This window comes from Xiphophorus couchianus, chromosome 9 (genome assembly GCF_001444195.1).
Source record: "Xiphophorus couchianus chromosome 9, X_couchianus-1.0, whole genome shotgun sequence".
NCBI classification, from domain to species: domain Eukaryota; kingdom Metazoa; phylum Chordata; class Actinopteri; order Cyprinodontiformes; family Poeciliidae; genus Xiphophorus; species Xiphophorus couchianus.
Genome location: NC_040236.1, coordinates 24496726 through 24522701, shown reverse-complemented (window position 1 = coordinate 24522701; position 25976 = coordinate 24496726). Strand labels below are relative to the sequence as shown.

At 41.4% G+C, this 25976-nt stretch overlaps 1 protein-coding gene and 1 long non-coding RNA gene across 2 annotated transcripts; one reads left to right on the top strand and one right to left on the bottom strand.

Moving 5' to 3' along the window:
• Positions 1-14540: 14540 nt before the first annotated feature.
• LOC114150442 (uncharacterized) lies at positions 14541-21336 on the bottom strand. Its single transcript, XR_003596748.1, has 2 exons — positions 20628-21336; positions 14541-17326 (listed from the first exon to the last, which is right to left on the bottom strand). It is a non-coding gene; the product is annotated as an uncharacterized LOC114150442 (long non-coding RNA).
• A 523-nt stretch (positions 21337-21859) lies between these two features.
• barhl2 (BarH-like homeobox 2) lies at positions 21860-25753 on the top strand. The gene is made up of 3 exons (XM_028026838.1): positions 21860-22966; positions 23677-23902; positions 25070-25753. Exons 1-3 carry the CDS (start codon positions 22378-22380, stop codon positions 25368-25370), a joined length of 1116 nt encoding a protein of 371 aa, XP_027882639.1. The 5' UTR covers positions 21860-22377; the 3' UTR covers positions 25371-25753.
• Positions 25754-25976: the final 223 nt, after the last annotated feature.

Sequence of the window (25976 nt, the reverse complement as noted above, 5' to 3'; positions counted from 1 at the left end):
AAATCATTTTGCATATCCTCTGTGATATAAATAGACTGGACTCAATTTCAGGTGATCATTTTAGAATGAAAGAGTATCAAATTAATATGACAGAGCGCTAGGGTCAGGAAAGGAAAAAAAAAACTTCTAAAATGATGTCACTGAAGCAATAATATTAAGAGTGAAGTCATAGTATTACGAGAAAAAAGTCATACGAGAATAAAGTCACAATATGAAAATTAATTACATTACAAGAATAAAGTCATAGTAGAGAAAGATCATGATATTGCAAGAAAAGATGTCATTTTGCAAGAATAGTCATAATATATATCAAATATATATAATATAAAAATCATAGTAATATGAAAATTAAGTCAATATTACAAAAATAGCCATATGACGAGAAAAGTCGTAATAATACAAAAATTGTCACAATATTGCGAGAGCAAAGTCACAATATTGCAAGAAAAAGTTGTAACAGTATGAAAATTAAGTCACAATACTATGAGAATAAAGCAATAAAGTAAATGCCAGAAAAACGTACGAGAACTAAGTCATACGAGAACAGTCGGACGTCAAGAAGTCAAATAATATGAGAATAAAGTTTTAATTATTCAAGCATAAACTCATTTCATCAGAATAAAGTCGTAATAATACAAGAATAAAGTGTGGCACTATAGTCACGACTTTATAAAATAAAGTCGTCATAATATGAGAAAGTCATAATGATGACTGAACGTTGGGGTTTTTATTGGCTGTGAGCAAAATTCATCACGGAAGGAAGTAATTTTATTATAACTCCTACACGAAAAATAATAGAAACTTAAAATCAGGAATGTTGTGGAGTTATACTTCAGCATCAGTTTTACAACTGGGACATGCTTGATGTTTTCACACATCAGCATCAAAATGTTTTTTCAGTAGCAGGACTTTGAAACGATTCTGAAAACAACTGTCCATGAGCTGATGGTGTCACGTCTCCATCGAAGCTTTGCTCTCACTAAAACGACTTTAGGTCATTTTACGACATTCTTCTGATAATACCGCATGCCCAGTCTACTAATATTGTGACTTGTCACAATGTTGTGACTTTATTCTTGTAATAAAAAAAAAAACCAAACAAATCTTTGTCTGGCCCTAATACTCCGTCATCAATTAAATTAGAATATCATTAAAAAGTTTGTTCAGCAAATTAAGTCAAAACATAAAACTCACCCAGTATTTATTACACAAACTGGTGTACTGTATTTAAAGTAGTTATTTTATTAATTCTGATAATTACCATATTACGGCTAATGAAAATCAAATTTGCCTGTCTGTTCTGAGTGCTGTAATCATGCATATTAATGGAAAGTTGAGGGGAAGGAAAATCTGTGGTAGTATAAAGGTGGTCATGCAGCAGAAAAAATCTGATAATTATGAAGTGGACGTTAGCTACTTTGAGTGACCAAAGTTCACTCATAGGTATCCAAAACTTCAAACGTCACCTTGCGGTTCAGAAGTGGCCTTGTATTAGGCCACTTCTGAATTCTGGAGGGAGCCTGGAAAGACACAGGATTTTTACCACTTCAGGTCTAGGGTTACATTTCAGTGTCATTTCTTTTAAACTTGTGCATATGTTTTAATTAGTTTTATTTTTGTGTGCCAGGTTTTTGTGTGTTGCAGATTTCTGCCTAGGTTCCTCTTGAAAATGAGATCTAGATCTCAATGGGGTTTAACCTGGTTAAATAAAGGAAATAATAATAAAATAGTCCATAATGATTTATAGAGTCACATTATCTGCTGGTCTTGGTCCACTGTGTCTTAAGTCGACACAAAAAGTACAAACTAGACATTTCAAAGCACTTCCTGTTTCACTTTTCTGTTTTCACTGCCAAAGATACAGATGAAACTATGAATATATGAGCTTTAATGAGCTTGATTGGATTTGACTTAAACTCTGTGGAGTGACTGTGTAGGTTGAGTCAAGAGGAAGATGAGACCAGACCAGATGACTCCATTACAGCTCAGTAGAACCACAGTCTGATCAGCTCCATGCCATGCTGCACCGATGCAGTGATTCATGCAGAAGGAACCCCGACAGTACTGAGTCCAGATTCTGAACATAAACAGACTTTAAGTAAGTTTCTGGGAAACTGAACGTTGGGGGGGTTTATTGGCTGTGAGCAAAATTCATCAAGATTAACACAAACAGAAGCTTGAAATGTGTCTCTGATTGATCCATATAATATATAAGTTTTATTTTACTAAAATAAACAAACTTTCACTGATATTCGGGATCACTTTTCTCGTTCTCAATCCTCATTAGCATCATTTTACTGTAACGTTCGGTTATGGTGAAACCTGTCCAACCTCTGGGAAGAAAAATCCCATGTAGTCTAAATTGTACTCTACTTAGGAATAATGGTAATGAGAATGCCTGTTAGCCAAGCCATTCCGTCTATGAATATTGCAAAGAGGTAATTTCAGCTTTTTTGCCATTTAAACTTATTTAAATTCTTGGTATCAATCTAGTTTTGGGGGCTAGTTTTCTGGTTAGTGGAGCGGATTTTTGTTGGGTATGCATTATGGACAGAAGAGCATAACCACACCTCTGAATACTAATTAAACACTTGAATATTAATTTGAAGAGTAGTTCAGCTCTCCATATCCCAACCTTGATTATCTTTGAAAACCTTTAAGAGACATTGCTCTTTAACGGTTTATCACATCATTGTCTTTCTTTTCTCTCCCCCAGCTCTATGCAAAAGGTAATAGCAGCTGAATTTGTAGCATAATGAGCCAAACTAAATAGCACAAGGAACTTATTAGTTTACAAGTATCAGCAGGCAGAAATGAGGCCAGAGGGGGGGGGATGATGAATGAGTGTGTATCCCCGAGCAAAAGGCTGACCTGGATACAGCTTCCTTCCTCCCCTTTCCCCGGTGCCAAGTGGGCCACCATTTTTCACCGGCCTCACACTTAGCCACGGACAGGCTTATGCTAACTGTAGCCTTGACCTGCGGTCCGCGCCTGCCTCCAGCCTCCTCCTGAAAATTGTAATCCCTTCATCGGGCGGGGGCCTGTAATTTGATCAAATAGTGTGCACCCTTCCCTAGCACTTATTGCCCAATTAAGTCAAGTTCTCACGCAGGGGGTCCAGCTGGCTGCATGTTATCTTGGGATGAATTGATTGAAGCCATTCCACGTCTACGAACCCTCCTTTAATGATGTTGGTGATAATACTTGTAATTCTTCTCAGTCAGGGGACTCACGGGCGCAGCTGTTATCGCCGTAATCCATGTCCTGATACACTGAAGTAGCAGCGAGGCATTAATCTGTCTCTCAGATTCCAACCCCTCACCCCTCTTCCCCCCTCACCCTCCTCCTCCGCCAGGTCCTTCCTTCCCCCGTTCCTGCCTTCGCTAATGCTACATCTGTGAAATGTGACATTGAAGGTGTGGGTTACGAAGACACGGAGAGGGATTCGGCATTAATGATTGTGCTGCGCTTGCATTCCTCCGTTTGGCCAATTTGTTTAAAGGCAGAAAAAAATCCCCGTCTTATCGCCGCTCCAACAATACCGTGACAACTTAAGAAGGATAGATTTAGAAGTGAAAAATCAATAAATACATGCATTAGTTTCAAAGGCGCACATTAACATTCTGAAATTGTCTTCTCTTATAATCCTGCCTCTGGCCATCCAGTCAAAATATCAAATTATCATAATGAGGTCTAACTGCATATAAATACCAAGCATTAAAAAAACAGAGAAGGTTATTACTCTTAATGCAACACATCCTTTATTACCAACTGAGAAGTTTCACCAGCAGTACGTTTTGATCTATAAATGTGCTTTATAGTTCAAAAATTTGAATAGGTCCGTCACCCAACATGAGGATAGGGCCTTTATTTTATGTATTTCCTTATAAAAACACTTTTAAAAATTAAAAGTACAACTGATAACCTGGATTTTGGGCAAAAAAGAGAGAGGATGATCTTTAGAGTATTGTCGTTCTCTTTTAACTGGAGATCAGAGAGTTGACTTGGAAATCAGTGTAAAAACCAGCTGGAGATGCTTCACTTTATATCAGACAGTCACTCTGACTGGAAGTAATCCATTGTCAGTGTGTGTTTCCTTAAGGAAGAACATGGTTGTGCACCAACCTCAATTTCCATCACAAATTATCAATGACTTTTTCCGTGAATAATTGCCCAATGTAAACATGACAACAGCTTAAGGGATCATTAAACACCATTAGCAAAGGCCACTAGAACATTCTAGAGATGAAAGTTATTTTAAGATGGTAGAAGTTGTTATGGTCTCTGTCTTGACCTTAGTTTCTGGGTGCAGGACTAACTTGTCATACCCAACTTAAAAATCTTTTACTATCTATATTTACCTAAAAGCATATGCAATAACACTGTCTGAGTAACCGGCTGAAAAATAGGACAGGGCAAAAACAAGCATTCATTAGGGCCCAGCCTACGTCTGCACCAGCAGGTGGCGTTCACATCAGTTTTAGCCCGATCAAACTTCAAGGAAGGAAGATTCTGTTTATGGTTAAAGCGAGGCTAGGCTAAAGTTTCTCCCAAATCACATGTAACAATTGGATACTGCGCTTAAAAATAACACTTTTCTCTCATCTGCCTTCCAAAAATACTCCTGTTAATGTGGACAGGGTCTTAAAGCATCAAAATGTTTTAGCTATTGTAAAGCAGTTTCACTCGGACATCTACAGTACTCTAAAGGAAACACTTAACATGTTCCAGAATCTATGCATGTTTCATACATGTACAGTCAGTGGACTCATGGTATTCATAGGGGCTAGGGACCAGAGCCACCTTGAGACCCCCTCTAAGAATTCCCTAAAAATTTTAGTAGTTCAAATACCAAACATAGATCAATATCCATGAATATGCACAGTGTAAATTGTCCTACCACTACCCCAGCTCATGGGTACAGTTTTCCTTAACTCCACTCAGCCAATCAAAGCCAAGGAAAATAAATTACACTCCTGGATTGGCTTCTTTACGAGTGCTAGTCAATAGCATGTTCGCTAAGCGCTTCAGCTTCCCAAGCCACATTTTATTTTGAATATTTTTGAATATGTGTTCCAGTCATAAATGTCAAATAATTGGAGTTACATTCCACAGTACAATCCATTAACAGTCAAATCTGCAAATACTAAACCACACATAGGCGTGGCTCCACTGCAACCATCAAGTTTGTGACGCCAATTTTCCAAAGCTAGTTTGGACTCTGTGTTTTTGATGAAAGTCCTCTTTGGTTTTGGTCCGTTTCAGACTAGGAAGAGCTTCAAACTCCAGACCAGCTGACCTACGTTCATCCTGTATATGCCAAATAAGATATTAATTTATTGTTCAGTGCTGTCATAAAGTTCATCTATACAATTATCCCTTTAGCGGTCTTAATATTGCTGAGTGAAACCACTGCAGTGTCACTCGTGCGCATACAACAAGCTGCAAGCCGCCACGGGGTCACGGTTAGGGTCCTCTGGGACAATCCGTTAGGGCTCAGGGGGTTCTGAAGCCAGGTGCAACCCGCGACAAATCTATCATGAGAACCGAGATCATCGGGCCTCTCTGTTAAGCAAGGCCAAACACATGTAGGCCGGCCACGCTCTGCGGCTGCCACGCTGTAAAACACTCACCTGCCAGGGAGAAAATGAAGACATTACCTCTGCAACTCATTACCCGGCAAGGTCTCCCTTCACAACGCTTTGCCTGGGCATTTCCTGTCTCCACTTATTTCAATATTTTCCACATATTAATGTTCACGAAGCAGAGGATTTATTTATCTGTGCCATTAAATTCATATTGCCAAGTTCTGCAAAAAAAAAAAAAAAAAAATGTATTCCCCTCAAAGCGATTGTGGGGAAACATAAAATCGTACATTTTGTATTATGTGTGTAAATTTAAGTATACTGATAGAATTTGCAAATCACTGTGAAAATGCATTGAGTAATGATGAATAATACATAACCGTTGAACAAATTAAGGCTGGTGTGAGCCGCGGCGTGCTGCTGGTGTTAGCTGAATGCCACAGAAAGATATCTGATATTAAAGGATGGGGAAGGGGGAGGGTGGGCAAGAAGCAGCACCAGCATGCTGGATCGGTCTCATGGTAAACAATTTAGCGAGGAGGAGTGTTGGGGGGGCGGTGTGTGTGTGTGTGTGCAGTAATTACAGCTTTCAGTCTCATTTAGAACGGCCGTTGGCGCTGGGGCGCAGCACGTCGCCACGATGCCGGATGCGTTTCTGGACTTGAGATGTGCAGCTATGAACAATGATGTAAGTGACAGGATGTTTGAGCTGTCATGCCAGCTTTGAACACTCTTTCACCCACACTCTCCTCCTCACAGCCCCCCGCCCCCCGTTCTCTTCTTTTCCCCCGCTTTTTGTTCCATTTCTACATAGTCATGCCTACATTTGTCTGAACCCATATTGCTCTCTTTAACTACTTCTGTTCGCAATAATCAGACACCTTAAAGTCGTCCTGCATGAAGAAATTCCGGCATATGTTCTGTACGTTTCCACATTAACTGGCTCTGCAGTGCATGTTGGCATAGATCGGTGTGTCCGTGTGTTTTGTGTGTGGTCCTGTGTCTGATACAATGTAAAACCCATTTTTCCAACACACACCACATTATGAGGACCAACTTCTACACATGAACCCAAAGCCCAGGCCCCATATAAAAGAAGTTTGAGGGTTAGTGGTTAGGTTTAGGGTTGGGCACGTTCTGGTAATAGATAGATTTAGGGTCAGGTCACAGTTAGGCTGCGGAAATGAATGGAAATATGAATGGAAGTCCTTGTGAAGATGCAAAGACACACTGGGGTGTGTCTGTCTGTGTGTGTGTGTGGCTGCGGGATAAAACAAGCAACAAGCATTTTGGGCTTGTAAACACAAGCATCAGGAGCGTCTGTTGGTTTCTGTCCTTATTATTGTTGGCAGGGTTGCATATGTTCCCCACGCGGAGCCCAGCCTGATTATCATTCCAATCAGCGGAGGTGGAGAGAGTCACATTAATTTGTTGTAATTAATAGCGCCGCTGCAATCTGACAGCGCGCGCTAACGAGACCCCTTTGATTGTTTGGATCTCTAAAGCGCGCCGCTCCTCGTTTGCGTCACCTCGGAGGAGTTCGGAGCATATCAAAGCCTGGCGCCATCTGATGCTTGTCAAAATGCAATTTATGAAAGTTTAATTCTTTTATTGATTTAGTGTAGGTTTGATGCCTGCAGTGTCAGCTCCCCTGGTGGAACTTAGTGGATTCAAATGCTTGTCACCAACTCGGCCTCCTTTTTTTTTTTTTTCTTACAGAGAACAATCGCCATGGGCCAGCCCAACGGGCATGGTTTAATTGCCATTAATTAAAAGCATAAATCTTTTTCTTCACTTGCTCTGCTCTTAAACAGAGCTTTGCGTATCTGCTTTTTTCCTGTGCTTGTCAGAATCCCTCCTGGCTAGTCAGGGTTCAACCCACACCCCTCTCCTCCTCCTCCTCCTGCTCCTCCTTCATCACCATCCTCTCCCTTCCTCCTCTCTCTCTCCGTTTCTCTATCCACACCAGACACTTTTGCAGTCCTCCTTTTTAGCACACTCCTGGATGATATGACATGAAGTGTGGGCAGCGGGGTGATATTTAGTAAACCCGCTTCTTTCTTTATTGATGTATAATGAGGTCAAATGAATCCTCCCGCACACATGCTTAGATGGCTCCTCGCCTCAAATCCTTTCTGACAGCGAGTAAAACAGCCGGCAAACACAACGCCAGCTCCCAGAGACACGCTTGTGAAAATGCGGCAGAGAAGAAAGCTATTTTATACCTTGTCAATTTCCCTCTTGTCTTTTTTTTTCTTAATTAGGCACTTATTACCCCCTGAACAGGGTTGCTGGGATGCTGTGAGATTCTGTCGTAGGAAAACGCTGGGCGGGAGATGCCAGGCTTGTTTTCAAATGACAAATCTGTTTATAGGGAACAAATCATTTCATTCTGAGGTCACCTACTGCACACTTCTGCTCAAAGTTGCACAGCATGCAATCATTACTATTAGTTTTGAATTATTTGATATTCAAATTAATAATACTTTATTTATCCCAAAGGGAAATTAAATGCCGTAACTTATATTCTCCAAGTACCTTCAAAGAGTCGCTGTGGACGGTGATGCTTTGGCCTGGAAGGACTTTGGTAGCAGTCTATGACATGCTAACGGCTCCATTTCCAAGCCATCAGATTTCAATCTGATGATGTTTTCCCAGGAGAAATGGGAAGAGAATATTAAACAGTAACATTTCCTGGATGACATCATCAGTTGTTTGACTAGCACTGCTAATCCACTTCATTTGTTTTTGCTACTCCTGGTTTAGAGCAGATAGATTTTGGAGAATCATAACATATGCTAGATGCTGCATATTTTGATTTCAATCTGATACCAAGTAAATACACGGCCCATATCACCTACACTGATACCGATACTTTTTATTTAAGTTTGATATATCATCAAACTTCTGACCTTTATGTGTTTTTGTGCTTTTTTTCCTTTGAAGGATTTTGTTCAGACCTAGGACAGAATTTGTTGTCTATAAGACATACAGTATATATTAATTACATTTGTTCACATTTCTTCCTAAAGTGCAAAAATATATATATTTTTTTGAGATCAAATCAGAATCTTTCTTAAGGTAGAGTTGAGAAACTATGATACAAAACAAAAGGAAGTTACGGCATTAACTTCCTCTCAGTGTAATGTCCAGGACCAGAACTGAACGGACCCAAAATGACACAACTAAGAGAGGAAGGTTTGAACAAGTTTAACAACTTCTCCAAGTTGGGATCGTCAGTCTTTTTTAAGTGCTCTAAAGATGGTTGAGTGACAGGCGGGGAGTAGAACTGGTCCAGAGCACCAACATCCTCTTGCCCATGCCGTCCTGGTCCAATGAATCCAAAAAGTTCAGAATCCAAATGACTAAGTCAGAGAGAGAAAGCAGAAATTATTCACCACAAAACAATACAGTAATAAGAATCCAGCTTGCAAACTCCAAGAGGGAAGCAGCTGAGGCAGGGTAAAAAAAAAAAAAGCAGTCCAGGTCAAATCACAAGAATGAAGACAAAACACTAAGACAGACGATCTGACAAGGGACGAGAAAAAACGGGAGATTTACAGGCAGCACAACAGTTATATAGAGAGAGAGTAAGTGGTGCATTCAGGGTTGACTAGGAAAACTGAGATTCAGTTACACAATTGTGGATATTGCTGATTAATTAGGTGACAAAAGTTGATTGATTAGGGGTAGTAGAGTAAAGGGGGAGGGGGGCTGAATCTTCACTATCTTCTTCACACTGGAGGAGCTTCTGTGTGGCCAGACCTGAAAACCACACCTGCAATCAGATTATGCCTCGTTCTTCCTACCCAGCTGCACATCAAGCCTTCCCAGCCCTTTCCAGAACCAGGAGATTCCATCAGTTCCGGGTCAGTGACAGAGCACGGCTCATTCACGTTAGGGCTGGCTCCTGAGCTGGTCAGTTTACAGATGGCGATCGATGACGGTCCCGGTGCGATCGCCCCAACAAACATCTCAAGCAGATATCGCAATTTGTGTTTGTGCCTAATTGGGTCCTGGGCCGCTCACATCCGATGTTCCGCCGGACTTATCCGATGTTGATGATGTTTTCCCAGGAAGGCTGCGAGGATCCTTGCAAACTAAACACGCGTTACGTCCAACCTTCACTCGCTCGCCGGTCAGAACTTTTAGCCGTCAATTTAACCGGCATAGCTTCCCTCTTTTTCCAGAGGAATATGAGTTCACACACCCACACACGCACACACACACCCCTACACGCACACATGCCCCGAGCTCATTTTTAATCCTAGCAGGCTCACTGTGAAGGCAGGAGGAAGTTCCAATTAAAATTAAAATAAGCTCTTTTAACGGGCTCTTAAATTGACAACTGAACAATGATTTTCGAATTGGTATCTGTCAAAGGTCTCGGAAAATCCTCAGTTGATAAGGCCCAACGCATCCAATTAGTAGCAGAGTAGGGCCTCAGCCAGTAATGATTCCCCAGTCCCTTAAGATGTGGCGTGGACACTTATTGCAAATTACTGACAAAGAGCCCTGCTGTATTGATGAGGGGGAGAACAGCCAAGTCTCCGTGTTCCCATCAGGTGGACGAGCACCAAGAGGAGCCTGGAGGAGAGTCTCTCTCTCTCAGCCTCTCTCTTCCCCCTTACCCTCCACCCGCTGACACGGACTCAGAGAGACCTAGCCTCTCCTGACAGTGAGCTCCCCTTGCTCGGGGAAAATGCTAATGCTAACGCGAGGGAGGCGTCAGCAGTGGATCATCAATAACGTCTGCAAGTTTACTGCCCTCTTCTAATTATAGCTCCCCATCTCTCAGGGCCGCGGCAGGCTGCGGGGCGGCTTCCTTAATTGAGCCGAGGTAGATTTACTTCCCCATCATATTCGCGGCTCCATTGTTTACAGTCCTTGAAGCTGATTGAAAGGAATCAAACAGATTCATGGAAATGGGATTTGGAGGAGTTTGGTATGCAGGAGGAATTTAGAAAGCAGGGATGTGTTGGAGGAGGTCTGGGGGGGGGTAGAGTAGAGGTGAGGGGGGAGGTTCTCGCTGGTCAGGTAAGGGGTTTAAATTCGAAGGCCGTCACATAGCCAGAGGTCCTATCATTTATTCTCAGCGCCAACGCCTCTGGATTTGATGTGTTTTTATTAGTGTTGCGTTGTCGGCTGGTAGCAGGACGGCAGATCAAATCAGATTCTTTGACACTTTCTTTCCCTCAATAATTGGAGTTAATGAATAGATGATCACACGTTTGCATGTGTGTTGCCTTCCCGTTTTCAGGTTACAGGGGAGCGCTGCCGATGCCGGTCCACAAAGCCTCCCGGGCCATTTTCAGTCCCCCGCTGCTTCCATGAGTCCGCCGCTTCCATCCTGCTGTAGGCTCGGTAAAGAAGGTATTGACCCTGGCGACCCGAAGCCTGCTCCCATTGGCTAAAGGAAAGGCTCCTCCATACTCTGTGCTGCAGGGTCAAGTGGTTTTGCAGTTTGCAGTTTCCGCTAGTTAGATGTTTGTTGCAAATGACGGCCGAGATCGGGGCAGACTGGAGCGGGGCAGAGCAGGTTTCTCCGGCCTTTGGTTTGACGGTCGGCTCAAGGAGGCGGCGGAGCTTCTGCTCAGAGCTGCTTGTGAATTCAGAAGACACCCAATGGTCTGTGATTGTCTGTATGTATGTCAGAGTGTGACCAAAATGTATTTGAGAAATACTTCCCACAGGAAAATTCAATATTGTGACCAGTGACATCCAAAAACACGTCACCAAGTGACTCGCTACTCTAAACCATCCACTTTATTCAGACAAGTACTCTAATGAGATCTATTTCCAATATATTTTCAATTTCCCTGAATAAAATAGCAAATAACATAAATATATGAAAAAGAAAAAAACTTTTCAACACTTCTCTCACTGTATTTACATTGTTTCAAAGTTTATGTCAACTAATATGAATAATATTTACTGTAAACCTTTTATCCTTTTTTTTTACAGTAAATTGTTTTTTGGGTTTTTTTACTGTCAACTCCTGTAGTATGAAATGAGCTTATAGCAACTGCATGGAATCTTTTCATATGCACTGGGGGTATAATGATAATAGTCATCCAATATCCAAGCTATCAAAGTATATATCTTCAAAAAATACATCAAATTTGGAGAAACATTTGGAGTTGTAGAGCAGCAGAGAGCTACAACTAAACGCTCCAAACACAAAAACCTAAACTTTGGTGCAAAACCGGTGAGTGGAGGAGAGTTGAAAGTGACATGCAACCCAACTTAGTTAGTTTTCTTAGTTAATTAAGAAATTGCATTTTGACAAGTAATCAGTTAAGTAGATAAGTTGCTGGGGGGTTTTTTGAGGAGTAATCAATAATCAAGTCATTTTTTCAAGGTAGCTGTGCTATAGCTGGTTGTAACTCATATTGTATCCAAGGTTCTTCCCATCCCATTTCTGACACTTGATCTGCATCCACCCATCATCCGTCCACCATTGTGAACCCCCTCTAAACTCAGCAGCACGTGTGTGTGTGTGTGTGTGTGTGTGTGTGTGTGTGTGTGTGTGTGTGTGTTCCTTTAAGATGAGAGAGCATCTTTGTGTCACACTGACTGGCATGCTGTTTGACAGGTGGAGTTAAAATAGAGAAAATTGTGGATGAAAATTCGTCAGTCTCAATCTCTTGCCCTGGGCTGTAGGCAGCAGAGACAGAAGCCCACTGCTTTGTGTCAAATGTTTATCAAAGGCTCTGATTAGATTTGCTGTGTTCGGGGTAACAGCCTAATAGAAAAAAAACCAAGAAGAAGAAGAAGAAGAGTGAAATCCCTCCATCTCTCTGTGAGCAGCCCTGGCCTGATTGTGAGCAGGAATAAAGATGGCGAGGTGGGAGCAGAAACCTCTGACCGGCCGGCTGGAGTGGAGGTTGGAATATCATATGCCCTTTGTTGTTGTGCAAAAAAAAGAAAAGAAAAGAAAGAAAGACACAGTCTCTGAGATCTGTTGTTGTTCTCACTTTCCTCTGTCTTCTCAGTCATTCCTCTTTTTTTCTTTCCCCCTTTCCATCGCTGGAGGAAATAAACCCGTCTCCCCTCCCCTTTTTACCTCCCTCTTTTTTTTTTTCCTTGCTGAGGCCGACCAGCTTCCCCTGGCCATTCCTCTCTGTTTTGTTTCAAAAGGGCAAGGCTTGTGCAGCCTGAGCAGTTTGCCCTGCAGTCCCACGCCAGGGGCGATGCTTGCCTCAGCTGCTTCATCACCGGGGGAGCGGCCTAACGTCTCCTGACTGCACTTAGCTGTGTTTCTCTGATACGGTCATGTCACATCAGCCTGGGCGCATGTGACATTGCGTCTCTCCCTTAACTTCCAGCAGTTTGTTGCCGTCCACGCTCTCTCTCTCTCTCTGCTTTTCTTTCTTTCTTTCTTTTTCCTTTTTTTTTTTTTGTCAAGCGATGTTATGATTTGCAGCAACATTTTCTGGCACACGTTTGTGTCAGATAACAGGGCCTATTAGAAGTTCTCTCGCTCTGGCCAGTTTTTCCCCTACAGGAGACGGAGAGAGCTATGCCTCCACCCACCACCACCACCGCTGCCTCTCCACCCCTCCTTTGGTTTTCTTTTCTTTTTTTCTTTTCTTTTCCTCTCATCCTTACCCCCGCATTTGAATTTCTAGATAATAGGCTTTGACTTCTGGCTGCACGTTTATGGGTCTTTTCATGTTATCAGCTTAGCTCATAGCGCGGAGCTGAAGAACACAGACTCCTAGTGACAGGCCAGCCAGTCAGCAAGGCGAGCCTGTCAGGATCTCTTATACACTAATGATTTCCCTTTAGTCTATTTTCTGTCTCATTGGCCGTTTCCTTCAAAAACAAAATTGCTCATTTAAATTCTCATGCCCGGGGCATTTTGGTCTTCAAATATTGTTGGAAAGTGAAAGGATTAGGCAAAATATGCTTTTTTAAAATGTTAATATATTTTCTGGTTCACTTTCTCCTCTGAGGCCAATTAGGGAATTTCTGCTGGCTGCATTAATGTCAAACTGACATCCCCAGCTATAATTACACTGTGCTTGAAACCTAACTTTCACTTGTGGGTAGATGAGTGTGCCTCGCAGTGACACAGAGCCGCGCTCTGCCAGCTTTTGATCATTTAATCATTGCTTGCTTTCTTTCACTCTTGCCTCCCTTGCTCGCTGATGATCTCACCTTTTTCTTCTTTCTGTTGCAAAATGCAGTGTTGTGTTTCATTATTCACCGCCGCGTTTCTCCGGGTTCATTAGTGACATCATGCCTCCGCCGGTCCCGCTCGCTCACGCACACACACACACACGCACGCACACACACACAGACAGAAAAAAGAGAGAGTGAGAAACAGGATGCCTCCTTCATGTGCAGATATCATACGCTCGTTGTTTACTTGCTTGATTCCCATTTTACACTGTGTTGTTTGTGTTCTCTGCGTGTTTCTCTCTTTTTTTGTTTTTGTTTGTTTGTTTGTTTGTGATGCAGGGAGTGAGCGCTGTCAGCGGCTGAGGGACGGGTAATGCGTCGTACGGCTGCTCCTTACTGCTGCGCTCCTGTGTAGACCAGAGAGGTGTTTAATAAAGGTTAATGCTTCTTCTGCATGAAAATCAATTCCTTCCTTAAAGAAAAAACAGAACAGCAGATTCCGGGTTCTTCTTTTGCCTGCCAGTTGCCATATTAAACTGCTGATGTGTCATTCTGATGTGAAACAGAAGCGCGTTATTACGGGACGATCAGCGTCAGGAGGAACGCCACCGAGTTGGAACGAGACATAATGCAGTTATGTATTTATGCGTAAAACCCAAATACGGCATGTCAGGTAGGTCTTATTAGATTTGGATTTCAAGAATTTTGCTCAATTTACGTTTCACAAATTCACAGCGGCATCATCAAATATTATGTCATTTTTCTTTGATTTGGTGTCATTAAAATCAAATGTTTTTTAAAAAAATTTTATCAACATTTTTAATGCAATTCAATTGAAACATAATTTATTTATCACAGAGGGAACATTAAGCTCATCAAACAAGTGTCTTGGAGGAGCCTCTGGTCTACGGTGATTCTGTAGACCACAAGGATTTCTGCTAGCAGTCAGTTTTGCAACAAATCTGGGGAGGCCTCTGACTGAAGACTGTTGTTGAACGACAGCTTCATGACGATCATGACACGCTAGCAGCTACATTTTCAAGGAGAGGAGACGATATTCCATGGCGACAAGTCCTGGATGACACCATCAGCTGCTTTTGTCGCTTGCAGTCAGTGAACTCAGGTGTGTTGGAGGAGATATCTGAAACACAGAGGAACGGGTTTGGAGGGCGACGCTGGAGAAAGTACAAACTATTTCTGCAACACGTGTATTTATTCGGTAGTTTTAACAAACACTGAACATAAAAGAAAGAAATGTATTTCCTCCGTAACAGAAAGCAAGGATTGAAAGATCAGCCCCATTCATGGATAAAAGCAAAACTCTCTGACATTTTTATTAACCTAACAACATCATGACATTCAGTGATGCATTTATGGGCCATAAAGGGTGGGAACTTTCCGTCTTAGAGACAAAGAGAAACCCAACAGGTTTTTCGGTCAGCGAGTCACAGGGGGAAAAAAATTGGCCAGCCTCAATCACTTGCCGGTTGATTTCTGCATCCTGATCTTTTGTTGTTTTTGGTGTGTACAATAACCACAGGTATCAAACTGTGCATCAGATTCAAAGAGACAAACAAAACGTCAGAAGCGCAGATCAAGTTTTTTTCCATGCGGGGCGGCCATATTGGATTTTGAGGTCGGGGCCAGATCAAAAAGTTCAGATTTTCCTTCTCTGGGTTATAAATTCTACGGACATTTTGTCCTCTTCCTGCCCAACGTCAGACTTGAAAATTTTAACTCGTACAAAATAAAATGGAAGCGCAAAAATATGCAAAAGTACACACATTTCGACCAATCAGGGGCTTGTTACAGGACGTCAGACCAGATGTCATATATAGAAGAGATTTTTTTTAATTTAGGTTTCCTGTTTATTGTCCTCACATAAATCTAATGATGTATTTTTTCATGTTGACTTTAACGTCTGCTCATGAGATAAATTTATACTGCAATAACTCTCAGTAAGGTTATTGCAACCTAACCTTCAGTAAGGTTATTAAGGCTTTGATTAATATATTGATTTCCTTATTTATTATTTGGTGCAGCACACAAAGTTTAATCCTGCGACTTTAAACCGGCCCTAAACTTGACCGTCTCCCAACATGGCGTCTAACAGTCGATTTATTGTGATGGGAATCAACTAAATGAAGCCGATTATTTAAAATCCCCGTTTGAGAACGTCGGATTCCGTCAGTTTGCTGCAGTATGTTCAGCTTTTAGCCTCTAAGTGCTTGAGATTGGACAAAAATCACGTCAGAACTCGTTGACAAAGCGCACCCAAACCTCTCTACCTCCCCCACACATCCCCCCCCCCCTCACTCTGCTCACATTGTTTTACCCTTTTTTTTCCTTTTTTTTCTGTTGCTCGGACTCCAGGTAATAGGAAATGGCACTGACCCCTCCTGATCCCTCCCGATTACCTTCGTGAAGCGTGAACGTGCTGCGGAATCACACATCAGGAGACGACTTGTAATTATTTCTGCGATGCCATCAGCACGGATCAATCACTCAGGGAGGCTGCTAGTGGAACGCCGCTCGCAGCCATGCATGGAGCCAGCAGCGGCCCCCGTTTGACTGACAGCTTTGGTGATTAAGCGATTGTATAGACCCCACCGACTGTTATAACAACCTTGTCAGGGCCGGCCCGTGTTTGGAGCGTGCTCGAATCAATGTGTTCTCCACTTCCTGCGCATCTCTGATCCTGCTCCTCTGACAGCAGGAGGAGAGAAGCTCAACATTTGGGATTCTTTGAATATTTTGTTGTGGCGGTAAATAGTTAAAAATATGCTAAGGTGCTTATTTTTAGCAGCCCAGAAATGATACAACCTAACGCGGGTGTTACATTCCCTCCATGAATGTAGCGTGCATCAGTATCTCATGTGGAAACATGCGCACACTGGAAAGAGAGAGTAGAGCTGCACCTTTAAAAAAGATTCACTTAATTTGTTGCATGTAATTGAATACATTTTGTCAAACTTACTTTATTTACCTTTTTTTAAAACATGACAACTTATTATTCTCTGTTGTCTTACAAACCTCTTCACAGCTTCACGGAGCATCTGTGAGCTCAAACTTCACACAGAACTTCTGAATTTAGGGGCATCAGAGTAAAAGGGAGATTAATACAAATGCAGCCCAAAGTGCCTAATTCTTCTTCTTCTTTTTTTTTCTTTCTTTTTTGTTATATATGTGTTTGCATTGTCCTTTATATAAAACTCATAAGTGCATATCAGATGAATTTCATTGATATTTTTTGAATTTTTATAAATATATACAATACTAAAGTAGTTAAGAGTGTTAGTATTTTTTTGGGGAAGATTATGGAACTACTGCTTAACATATTAAACACACCATGCATCATTTCCTGTATGGGACTACCTATAGATGTATTGTAATTTGTATCAGTAGAGCAGTGTGGCACCAAAACCGGCTCCAGCCCAGGGGCCCCCATCCTTGTATAGCCGGCCCTGAGCTGTTTGTCGCTCTGGTGACCCCGACAACACAAACACTCTGAAATAAAAGGCAAAACAACATTGAATATGTTGGTGTTGTTGCTGTAACAGGCTGATTCTCCGACTTGGTTGGAAAGTTTTAGGACTGAAGAGCTGAAAATGTTCCTGCAACACACAAGAAACCATTTATGTATTTTGTTACATAAAACGACATCAGGAGAAGGAATAAGAGAAAAATAGAGGTTGGATTGGACACTGACCTCATTGCATACCATTACACTGCATGTCTGGTTTGTATCTTTTAATCAATATAAACCTGCTCCACCCTCACCCCCGACCATCTGTCAAGGACATGTTTGACGGGGCGGTCAGTTGCGGCCCTCACGCTGACTCTTGACACTCCAGCTATTTTTCCTGCCGCCGTGAGCTGATGAGCGCAGCGCTTTGATTCCCTCCCTCACACACAGGCGTCCATGAAGCGGCACTTTTCTCCCCACGAGTCATGTTTTAGGTTTGATCATGAGTTCCCCAAATCTGATTTCTTTCTTTACATTTTGACCTCTTTTATTTGCTCAGGTCCTTCCACGTGACTGCTAACTATTGTAGGATGGGATATATAGTTGGCACTGGAGAAGCTAGAACAAAATTAAGTTGAGAAAAAAAAAAATCTGGTTGAATATGTTGGTGAAAACGTTTAGTTTTTACGGCTCAAATTTAGTGGATTTGAATAGTTTTTATGAAATACATTCTTTTTTTGTAATATTTAATTTCAAAGAAATTGCTGGCATAATTTTATAATTAAAGCTTCTTAAGAAGAAAACTAAAAATGTTTCCTACTCATTCTGAAACAAACAAAATGAATTTATTTTATGCCGATGAGCTTCTGTTGTTTACATCTCTGCTAAAAGAGATTGGATATATGAATGTTGGCATGAAAATGTTGATGGAAAAAGACATAGAATCCACACTATAAACATTTATTTTAAAATTTTATTTAACTTTACCCATTCAAAATATTTACACTTTGATTTTGGGTAGTAGTTCAGAAATATAATCTTTTATGAAAGTTGCATTTTGGTGCCTAAACATTTTGATTTAACTGTAGCTGCTGGTTCAGTCAGCCAGCTAGCTTAGCATATCTCTTAGACAACCGAGAACAATAAGGCCAATATGTTAATATTGATTTAATTGGGACTGATGTTAAAAAGAAAACTTGTGATGGATAAAGTTTCCGTGTTGGAGTGAGAGCTGAAGTTTTTCTGCAGCTAGTTTAGCCACAGATGCTGACGCTAACACCAAACATGCTAGCAAGATGAGATTCTTTAGGAGTTGTTGCTAAGGAACAGATTAGCTTTGGTCGTGGGGGGAGAGATTTAATTGAAATAATTTAAACACTATTTTATCAACATTTTGTGCCGTATTCACAGACCACTACTGATTTGTTTGATTCCTGTTAGCATGGCATGAGGGAACGTGTTGCTAGTCGTGGTTCTACTGCCAAGGAGGATAAAGTCAATTTCTGTGCAGCAAAAACTGTTGACAAACCTGAGCTTGAATGTTTTTAAAAGTGTATATTAAATGGTTATGGATTTGGGGAAGTGTTTCCTCCCTCCAAACATCACTCACTGTTTACATTCTGGTGAATCTGTGTGCTATCTTTGTGATATGACCATTTTTCTCTCCACCATATCGACTTGAGTTATGATTCGATATGATTTCCATAAAACTGAATTAAGTGTATTAGAATGATTAGGCCACTAATATTACCATATGTCTGTCAGTGGGGTCATGCAATGTAAAATCCAGATCAAGAATTGGATTGGGTAAATTCATATAATGTGGCAGTGTTCTGTTGTTATGATGGTGCATATGTTTTGTTTTTCCATTCATAAAACATAAATGCTCTATTTTTTTGCTGCATTCAACATATAATATTTAAAACCAACTTATTTGATTAATTTATTTAATAAAATTAAATTATCTTTAAAAAGATTTGAGGTTTTAACCAATTTTGTTGAGTTATTTGCTTTAAAAAAAGTTTTTTTGAAGTTAAAAGTTTAAATCAGACCTCTCCAATAAAATCTTCCCAATTTAAAATATTAGCAAATTGCACCTTTTATTATTATTATTATTATTATTATTATTATTATTATTATTATTGTTTAGTTATGTATTTATTTTAGTGTAGTTTTAATTTTGGCTAAATAATCACGCGGGGACTTTCACAGACTCAAACTCTAAGGTGATTTTTAGCACTTTGCTTAAAACTTCAGCAAAGCCTCCTGAACGTGCGCGCGCGCGCGCGTGAGGACGCTCGTGCGGCCATCCGACCCCTCACCGCCTGACAGTCTAAACGCGGGGGCGTCTCTCTGTAAACGCCGCAACTGTGCAGACCCGCATAGGTCGCCGGCGGAGAAGTGACAGCTTCCACGCACCGCCGCCAGAGAATCGATGTGGTGCCTCCAGCAGCCACTATGTGTGTAAATCCGCGCGCGTGCGTGTGTGCGCGCACCGTCCCATCATCGACCATCAGCTGAGGCCAGTAAGGCGGTTCTGGTAACTGGTAGCTTTCAATTTGCTCCTGCTGCGACCAAAAAAAAAAAAAAACAGAAAGAAAGAAAAGAAGGGGGAAAAAAGCCCTAATAAAGAGATTGATTGCTGCTGTTTGCGGGATGATGCGCAGCCTCTGCGCCTGTCCGCACACTGACTGACGTGTTTAAGCATCGCTTTGATCTGACCTGGGCGGTTTGTGGAGATTGAGGGGTTTTCTGATTAGCGGATGTTCTGACTGGCTCAGCATTGTGTGCGTGGATCAAGCGTCCCGCTCATGATATCCTGCCGGTGTTTCTCTAAGCGCACAATAAGCGTTCAGAAGAGAACTGCGGATGAACTGCGGAGGGAAACGAGTCGCTGTTGCTTATTAAAGGGCAGCCGCGGCCTGGCGCGCGCTGCTCTGCTCCACATCAGGCGGACTTTGGCCTCGGTTTGTCGCCGCCTTGTGGTCGATCTCTGCCAGATCTCTTGTGAGGGAGGCTGGAGAAAAGAGACGGGGTCACGATAGAAGTTCAGTTTCAAAAACGGCGCTGTATTTTATCATTCAGGAATATTTAATGTCGTTTGTTATGAATATTTTTAGCTAAATAAATAGAATGGGGGAATTAAAGAGACAGATAATATCATTAGCTTCAAATGAACCTTTTTTGGGGGGAAAAAATCTATGAACAGAAACAAGAGGGAATCAAAATGTCACTCACAATAAATGTTATATTTTCATTAAAGCCAAAAAAAAATAAAAAAAATAAAACAGAGTAGAGGGGAAAGCAAAGTCTTTTTTTTTCTGGGGGAAAAAAAATATTTTAAGATTTTTAACAAAGAACTCTAAAAATTAATTTAACCATTTTTATTTGAAATAATAATAATGAATTCAATGGTTACATTTATGATTAAGGCAAATGTACGAACGAACCTTCAAATCCGAGATTCAGCTTCTTACCTCCAGCAATGAAAGGCTCCATTTCTCCTCTGCGAACCTGCTGGAGGAAAAACACAACGATGGTTACTGCAATAATAATAATAATAATAATAATAATAATAATAATAATAATAATAATAAAAGCCTAGAAAAAACCCGGAATTAATTCATCCATATTTTTCCTGAAATTCGGCAGAAACAGTAGAAGTAGAATTCAAGAAATTCCATGTTTGCGTTTCCTGAGCAGTGAGAGCCGCGCTGCTCTACAGACTGTCAGCTTCTTCTTCTTTCTTTTTTTTTTTAAATCCTCCGTTCAACATCCTTCAAATCCACGTCGGAACGAGGCGAAAAGTGCTGAATTTCCTACTGCCTCTGAACGCTCATTAGCGCCTCATAATTACTTTACTAATTAGGGTGACGTGGTTATTAACAGGATGTGCTGTCATGGCAGTCACCGCTCCACCGCTCGACCTTCTTCAGGGAAAAAAGAAGAAAAAAAAAAATCTCCCCCCGGATTCACGTCAGGTGCCGCTTATCTTTCCGCAGTTATTATTATTATTATTATTATTATTATTATTATTTATTTATTTTTCAGTTATATTTTACGCCTGTAGTTTAAAATCGTAATCGAAGCTTTAAACAAATATTTGCAACTTTAAAACGACGTTTAGGAAGAAAAATATATACGTTAAAAAACAATAATGTTTCTTATTTTTCCTACCATAGAACTGGAGTTGAATCTGTTTTTATTATTATTGTTATTATCATTATTATAATTATAATTATTATTATTGGCTATGAAATGAAATCCGGGCGTTTCATTTTTCTCTTTTAATACAAAAACTGCAAAATGAAGAGAGAAAAAAGATCATAAAGAAATCCAACATTCAGTTTTAGCTCTCGCCATGTAAAAATATTTCCAATTTGGTCATAAAGTGCGCGCGGCTGTTGTTTTTCCCTTTTGCTCCTTTTTTTATTTCAAGAAGAAGAAGAAGAAGAGGAGGAAAAAAGATGAGCCGCGGCTCCTGAACCTGCTGCGAGGGTCTGAGAGAGGAGAGCGCGTCTCTGATTGGTGACTCTGAGGAGCCGGTCAGGATGCAAGCCAATGGCAGCGGGGCAAAGGGAAGGTGGATGGGAGCATGGGAGAGAGAGAGAGAGAGAGAGAGAGAGAGAGAGAGAGAGAGAGAGAGAGAGAGAGAGAGAGAGAGAAAAGGGCGTCGAGTGTTTATTATAAAGGAGAAAATATTAATTCCCTCCTCGCCGTGGGCCGTGACGTCAGCATAGGAAGTCATTGTGGAGCAACACCGGAGCGATTAGCGGCAAAAAGGGGGAGCCTGATGTCGAGGAGTCAGCCCTGTGTATATCTCTCCATGCGCCTCAACTTTTAACACAAAGTTCAACATCCAAACAGAAAAAAAACAAAAAGCAACGAGGACGAGGAGCAGCAGAGCCGCACTTTGTTCCACTGAATGTAACATTGGACCATCCAGACTGTGAGCCGCACAAACGTGGATTTTCTCCTTTATTTGTTGTTGTTGTTTTTCTTTTCTTTTTTCTCTCTCTCTCTCTTTTCTTTTGGGTTTTCTTCTCAGCTCTTTCCTCCTTTTTTTTTTTTTTTTTAAATCTTTTTAAATTTCTCCTCTCTCTCAAGAGTGTATTTCGTTGTGATTTGATTTGATTTCCCACACTGCGGGAGAAAGCAGCGCGGCCGTTGTTATGAAGGCTTCACCCGTCCTCTCTTAACATGGAAGCATCCAGCGGAGCGAGTTTTGGGATAGACACTATTTTATCCGGCGCCTCCAACTCTGGCGCCCTCATGAACGGAGACTTCCGGCTCGCCGACGGCCGGACGGCGGATTTCAGGAGCCAGGCCACCCCGTCGCCATGCTCGGAGATAGACACGGTGGGCACGGCCCCGTCGTCCCCCATCTCGGTCACCATGGAGCACGGCGGCGAGCCGCATCTGGTCCCGGACAGCCTTCAGCATCAGCACCACCTCCATCAGCAGCAGCACCACCACCACCACCACCACGGCCAGCAGCAGAGCTTACCGCTGTCTCCCCAGCAGCAGCAGCAGCAGCAGCAGCAGGTCGGAGGCGCCGGCTGCGCCCCCAGGACTGCCACCTCCTCGTTTTTAATCAAAGACATTCTGGGCGACAGCAAACCGCTGGCGGCCTGCGCACCTTACAGCACCAGCGTCTCGTCGCCGCATCACACGCCCAAACCGGAAAGTGCCGCGGGACCGGACGTGTTCCGGCCCAAACTGGAGCAGGACGAGAACAGGAGCAAGTTGGACAAAAGGGACGATATTCAGAGCGAAATGAAATGCAACGGTAAGAGAGACTGAGCTGAGGAAGACAAGCTGCTTCTAGCTTGGTTTACTTACACTTTATTTTTATATATATATATTATATATATATATATGAAAGTAAAAGCTATATATATATATATATATATATATATATATATATATATATATATATATAGATTTTACTTAACTCTATTTTCTTGAATTTTTTTTTTAAAGGGATAGTTTGATTTATAAAGTTTAAAAATCTATTCTATGTATTCTCTAATAATAATAATAATAATAATAATAATAATAATAATAACAGTTATCATCAGCGCGCTTTCTCCCAGTAATAGATGAGAAAACAGATGTAAGCCCTGTGATTCTCCCTAGTGGGTCAATTAGAGAGATTATTGTTCTTCCTGGAGGGAGGATCACGGCGCATTGAAACGCGGCTACAAATAGAGATGAATTGATATATTGATGTCTCGTTTTTTTGTTTTTTGAAAGACAGAGGATGGAGGGAAAAAAAAGAAAAGAAAAAAGAAAAACTTCAGGTGACAAATACACGCGAGTTTCTTTTCCCTCCAGAAGGGATTGTTTGCACTAAGTTTTGTTGGGGGGAGAAAGTTTGGTTCTTGCTCATGATTATGGAACATAAATTCATTATTATTATTATTATTATTATTATTATTATTATTATTATTATTAGCAGCATTAGAAAAACAAAACAAATTTCTCGCACATTTTAAGGCACTAAAGAAGAAGGCGACCGGGAGATCTCCAGCAGCAGAGACAGTCCGCCGGTGCGCACGAAAAAGCCCCGCAAAGCCCGGACGGCCTTCACTGACCACCAGCTCAACCAGCTGGAGAGAAGCTTCGAGAGACAGAAATACCTCAGCGTGCAGGACCGCATGGACCTGGCGGCGGCTCTCAACCTGACGGACACGCAAGTCAAGACCTGGTACCAAAACAGACGGTAAGCCAAAAATATAGATATATATTATAATAATAATCAAAAATAAATACAGACGCAACAATTATCTATGTAAAAAACGGAACTACTTTACAGGATAACTGGAGGAGTTTTATCCAGCAAAACAACGACAGATCTAAATGTTACTGACATTTTGGATTTAAATGTCCCTAAAATGTCTCATCGTTCAATCTAAGGCCAGTTATATTTATAATAATAATAATAGTTATATTCATTTGGTCAGTTGTGTCGCCGTATCCAGCGCGAGACAATGAAGAGAAATACATGAGGACGTTCCCTCAGGAAAAACCTGAACATTAAAAAAAGAGAGAATCAAAATAACAACATTACAAATAACAAATATAAATAATGTAAAGCAAAATAATAATAATAATAATAATTAAACATGTTTTATTGGACTAAATTCATCGCGGATGTTCTGTCACAACAACACAAGCTGCTGGAAGAGTAAAAATAAAGATGCAGACATCAGTTACCCTGAAACACAGAGTGAGAAAAACTCCAACGGAACCATTCATGAAACAAAAAAAATCATTCAGCTTCTTAATAGTAGCAATAAACATTTGACAATTTGAAAGGATTTGAATTGTTTGTATTATTATTATTATTATTATTATTTACCTTTTGGATCAGAACAACTGAGACTGTCTTCACAGGCACGTCATGAATCAGTACTTATTTTACTGAGTCTTTTTTAATGCCTTACTGTTTTGCTAGTAAAGCAAAACAGTATATATATATATATATATACTGTTTTGCTAGTAAAGCAAAACAGTATATATATATATATATATATATATATATATATCTATATATACTGTAAATATATATATTTACTGTTATATATATAACAGTAAAAAATGGTGTGTGTATATGTGAGTGTAAATATTTTTCTGTAAAGATCTGCTATATTCACCAACCAATCAGAGTGCAGCTTGTATTGATTTGTGTTTAAACAGCTTAGAAACGAACATTTGCTGAAGTTTGGGTTAACCATATATAGTTGGGGGTTTTTTTGTGCCTAATTAAACCTTCACTGTACATTCTGGCTGCAGTAATTAGGCCTCTGCATACCAATTAAAGAGGCGTTCAGGGACTCGGTGAGAGTGATTAAATAATTGATCAGCTGGATTTTGATCTGATTTCCAGGACGAAGTGGAAGAGGCAGACGGCGGTCGGTCTGGAGCTGCTGGCTGAAGCAGGAAACTACTCGGCCTTACAGAGAATGTTCCCCTCGCCCTACTTCTACCACCCGAGCCTGCTGGGCACCGTGGACAGCACCACGGCGGCCGCCGCGGCCGCCGCCATGTACAGCAGCATGTACCGGACTCCCTCCGCGCCGCACCCCAGCCTGCAGAGACCTCTGGTCCCGCGGGTTCTTATTCACGGCCTGGGGCCGGGGGGCCAGCCGGCGCTGAACCCCCTGCCCGGCACGCCGCATCCGCGATAGAAACAACAACGAAAAACGAAAACGAGAAAGAGAACCCGCCAAAAACAGGACGCTGCTTGAACGCGTGATGTGGGGAAGCGCAAAGGGAGCATCACTGCAGGACTTTAACCCCCTTCCCCCGCCCGCTCCCCCGCCCACAGAAACAAACACAACAACAAAAACAAAACAACAAAAACAGAACAGAGACAGGTTTATTAAAGACATTCTGCAGGATGGGGCCCACACAGCCGGAGCCCACTCCTCAAGACTCTGCGTCCGGCCCGGACTGCTCGTGTCTGATTGTTTGTTTGTCTTTTGTACAAATACACTCACATTAGCAAATAAACTTATAAAGTTTACTAGATGGAGAAGACGTGAATGAATAAAAGACGTAATGATACTAACTGAATCGTAAACGCTTCTTGACGACAAAGGATCCAAACCCCAGCCCAGCAGACGCGGCCTGCATCTTCGCTTTGGATCGAATTTGGTTGTTTTTAGTTTCTCTGCACACGAGTCGCGTTTTCGCGAGCTCATATTTCCTCAACATTCCTTTTATTTTTTTTTCTTTTACTTTTTATTTTTTGCTAGTAATTTGTCAGAAGCGGATCGGGGTAAATCTCTTCT

Bases quoted from the DNA above. Each gene is read 5' to 3' on its own strand.
- barhl2 (XM_028026838.1), top strand. From the start codon at position 22,378: ATGGAAGCATCCAGCGGAGCGAGTTTTGGGATAGACACTATTTTATCC. The intron at 22,967-23,676 runs GTAAGAGAGACT...GCACATTTTAAG, and splicing joins GAGCGAAATGAAATGCAACG to GCACTAAAGAAGAAGGCGAC. The intron at 23,903-25,069 runs GTAAGCCAAAAA...TCTGATTTCCAG, and splicing joins ACCTGGTACCAAAACAGACG to GACGAAGTGGAAGAGGCAGA.